Raw genomic sequence first — 4,644 nt, forward strand, 5'->3', positions numbered from 1 at the left:
AGTACTAAATAAACAATAACATGCATTTTGTATGATCCCTCTTATTTTGGTAAAATAATTAACATTTTGCAGATACTGAAATGGGGATGTAAACTTTTGACCTCAAATGTATATATATATTATATACAGTTATATATATATTAGTGCTGTCAAATGATTAATCACGATTAATCGCATCCGAAATAAACGTTTTTGTTTACATAATATACGTGTATACTGTATATATTTATAATGTATATATAAATACACGCACATGCATGTATATATTTAAGAAAAATATGTTATGTTTATATATTAAATATATTTATATATAAAATATAAGAATATAAATATCTAAATGTACATACATGTAAATATTTTCAAAATATATACTGTATGTGTGTGTATTTATATATACATAATCCAATAAAGTTTTCATTAACTCAAAAACTGACGTGCATGAGTTCAGACCAGTCAGGTCTACAATCAATCCATTCCAGACAGAAATACAAGACCGGTGCTATTTCAAAGAAAACAAGTTGAAAAATAAATTGAATTCAATATTTATTGGTAATATGTGACCCTGGAGCACACAACCAGTCTTAAGTGTCAATTTTTGGAAATTGAGATTTATGCATCATCTGCAAGCTGAATAAATAAGCTTTCCATTGGTTTAGGACAATATTTGTCTGAGATACTACTATTTGAAAATCTGGAATCTGAGGGTGCAAAAAAATCTAAATATTGAGAAAATCATCTTTAAAGTTGTCAAAATGAAGTTCTTAGCAATGCATATTACTAATCAAAAATTAAGTTTTGATATATTTAAGGTAGGAAATTTACAAAATATCTTCATGGAACATGATCTTTACTTAATATCCTAATGATTTTTGGCGTAAAAGAAAAATGTATAATTTTGACCCATACAATGTATTGTTGGCTATTGCTACAAATATACCCCAGCGACTTAAGACTGCTTTTGTGCTCCAGGGTCACATATAGTATATGAGACATTTACAAGCAATTTTGAAAAGGCCAAGGCGTCGCCTTGGAATTATAAGGTTCTATCTGACTTTTTTGTCAAAATTTAGTTATTCAATTCTTATGTGACAACTTATTTACATTATGTGAGGTTTCTTTTGTAAGCTGTGTACATTTTGGGATTTATTTATTTTTTTTAGAAAACAAAAAGGGTTCTATCAACAGAAGTCTATGGAACACAAAAACTTTGAAGCTCAATATCTCAAAACTGCTCAGAATGCAGTTAGAACCTTATAATTCCAAGGCGGCGAAGGGTTAAACATGACTAAATTCTAAATTCAGCAGCAAAAGTAGTTTTTAAAAATCAAATAAAGAATAAACATCTTATTAAAGCAGCGGTTTTCAACCACTCAAAAATAGTTCTTATTTTTATCCGTATTATCTTATTTTAAATGATAAGAATAAGACAAAACAAGCTTTGAAATAAGCTAAAACAGTTTAAAAAATCAAAATATTTATAATTTAATATCATGTGCAGTTTTATTAACTTTTTATTTATTTTAAGTAAAAGCCATTTCTTTCTGTTTTTATTTTATATAATGATAACAATGTTTTTTTCTATTTTTTTCTAGTTATGCCAAGCTCTAAAATATTTTAATGTGAGTAAATCCTGGATTCTTAACAACAGGAAGTCATGTAAAATCACTGGGTTAAAAGAGTGTGATGCCTGAAGAACATTTAGCAATTAAAATATTTAAATTTTATTAACTTTTATTAAACTTATGTCATTTTATAAATACATTTTATTTATTAAATTGTTTAAAAAATCTATTAAATGTTTTATTATTATTATTATAAATTTTTTAACAATTTAAAGTGGTTAAATATTTAAATACATTTTAATCTTAATTATTTTTTAATTTAATTAATTCTTCATTTAAGTTCATTTTTATATATTATTTATATTTTAGTTATTTATTTAATCTTTTTATCTTTAATCTGAAAATTGAAACTTTTGTCATTGTAAATACTGCGCTTCCAGTGGCACCAAACGGAATTGCAAAAACAATGACCGCTTCTGCTCTATAAACCAGGCTTCACCTGACTTCACCTTTAAGAAAACAGCTGCATGCACAGTGTGTGAATATCTTGCAGAAATGCTCATTGTGTCTGTTTCTCTCAGGCGGATGGACGGACCCGGATCCGGCTGATTTCGAGCTGCTGGTGATGATGAGCTCCACAGTGGAACCCACATCAGCCACCTGTCAGGTGCGCACCTCCTACCTGCCCGACGAGATCCTGTGGGGCTACGAGTTCCCCCCCATCGTGTCTCTCTCTCCGATGGGCAAATACGTGGCGGATCTCGCGTACTTCGACAAGGTGGTAAAAACCAAGACCCCGCCCCTTTGTAACCAGACCCCGCCCAGCGGCGCTGACGGTTGCCATGGAGACGTGAGCGGCTCGGACCCGGAGAAGATGCGGCTGGAGCAGAGCTACCGAGAGGACGAGAGACAGACGGAGGGCGGCACCGTTAGCGCGCGCATCAGTAACGTGTGACTCACAAAATATTCAACAAGAATGTCCTTCAAATCAAACACTGAAATCATTAATGCTGCATGAACAGCATCAGCCCAATAATATGCAAAAAAATATTAACAGCAGCATATAAGCTGAAATGCATTTAATTATTTATGCGCTTTTAAGAGCTCATATTATGTGAAAGACTACATGGAATATTTGAATGCATAAAAACACAAATGCATAAAAAAACACAGCAGGGTTATCATTTACATACTGCATGAACAGCATCAGACAAATCATTTGCAAAAAATATTACCAGCATATAAACTGAATAGGAAAATTAATATTTTTGTGTAGGCCTACAGCAAATACATGCGAAATACTTTTGAAATAATGTGCTTTTTATATTTTAAAATGCATTGTAATTATTTTATTTTATGAGCTTTTAAGAGCTCATATTATGTGAAAGACTACATGGAATATTTGTATGCATAAAAACACACAAGTGCATAAAAAAGCACCTAAATGCATAAATACAGCAGGGTTATCATTTACATGCTTAGCATAAAAAATTTAACAAATATGTCCTTAAAATCAAGCATTGAAATAAATTGTATATTGCTTGAGCAGCATCAGCCCAGTAATATGCAAAAAAATATACATAAATAAAACATATAAGCTGAACAGGGAAATGTATATTTGTGTGCAGGCCTATAGCATACAGTATGTGAAATACTTTTAAAGTAATGTGACTTTTATACTTTAAAATGCATTTTAATTAGATTATTTTATGAGCTTTTAAGAGCTCATATTATTTGAAAGATTACATGCATATGCATAAAAACACCTAAATGCATAAAAAGAGCAGGATTATCATTTACATGCTTAGCATAAAAAATAAACAAAAATGTCAAGCACTGAAATCATTAATATTGCATGAACAGCATCAGCCCAATAATCGAACCAAACCGAAAATCTTATGTTCACTTGCATGTTATGCATCAACCTGCCAAATGCAAAGAAAAACAACAGAATTATCATTTACCCACCGTAATGCATAGGAAGTAGAAATTCATAGCAGGCTGTTTATGTTGAAGTTGTAATTATATTCATAATTATCTGGTTTATTATTGTATTTTTGCGCCTTTCAGAACAAACCTGTGATTGTTTCATGCATGTGCTGAATGAATGTGTTCCTGTGATTCATCACATGTTCTGCTTTAGTGACTCTGACTGAATGTTACTGTAATGATTTTGCACTTTGGGGTCATTTATTATTATCCTAACAAATCTGACAGCACTTTAGTACTGTACTCTCCTCTCTCTTTATACCGAGCGACATTAATGCAGTGGCTCAGAAAAGTGAAAGTAGTTCTGAGAAAATCTGCGGCATTTGGATGATCAGATGCTTTGATTTTATTTTTGTATCTAATTTCAGGATAAATATTTATATGTTTATGTTTGTCTAGCGCTGAACTACTGGAATAATCCACTGGATATACAGACATGCATCATTTTCCACATTAATAAGCTGATAGATGACTGTTATAATGCGTTTTATTTGCACAGCATGTGTTTTGTCTTTTATTACTGAAGTGTCAATTGTAACAATGTAGAAACTATGTAGTGCTATTAAATTTCACAAATAATTACAAATAAATGGTAACACATTGAATTAAATGTGAAAAAGACTGAAATATGTTCTTGTAAAAACTGCAATAATCTTTGTTTTATTTACAACTCTTTACAAATCTTTTTTTTTTTACAGTATGATCATAACTCTTAACATGCTGCTTCTACGATCTGTTTAATGTGTCTCATATGTCGATTCAAGTGCATATAAATGTGTGCATATTCTACAACATTAAATCAGACCTGATGAAGAGTTTATGTATTTAGGGACAGATGCAATATTTTAAAAGAAGCCACACACAATCTAGCAGACTATATAGACACTTTTTCATCTTTATAAAATGTGCAAAACCTGTCAAATCGAATTCACTTCAGATGCCTTTAAATATAAGAGAGAGAAATAAATGATAACAGGAATGATGAATCAGAAATTAAGCTGCTGCTGCTGCTGCACTGGAATCATACAGAATACTACACAAAAATGCTAATATTATATCACACAAACACACACACACACACACAGTCACACGC

At 31.1% G+C, this 4,644-nt stretch overlaps 1 protein-coding gene across 1 annotated transcript in view; it reads left to right on the forward strand.

Moving 5' to 3' along the window:
• kcnj10b (potassium inwardly rectifying channel subfamily J member 10b) overlaps positions 1–2,615 on the forward strand; it is a 13,377-nt gene extending 10,762 nt beyond the window's left edge. Inside the window, exon 6 of the mRNA XM_016479821.1 lies at positions 2,144–2,615. Coding sequence (XP_016335307.1) covers positions 2,144–2,517 — 374 coding nt within the window. The 3' untranslated portion in view covers positions 2,518–2,615. The remainder of the gene's footprint in view (positions 1–2,143) is intronic.
• The last annotated feature ends 2,029 nt before the right edge of the window (positions 2,616–4,644 follow it).

Source organism: Sinocyclocheilus anshuiensis, unplaced genomic scaffold (genome assembly GCF_001515605.1).
Source record: "Sinocyclocheilus anshuiensis isolate Anshui unplaced genomic scaffold, SAMN03320099.WGS_v1.1 scaffold3306, whole genome shotgun sequence".
Lineage (NCBI taxonomy): Eukaryota > Metazoa > Chordata > Actinopteri > Cypriniformes > Cyprinidae > Sinocyclocheilus > Sinocyclocheilus anshuiensis.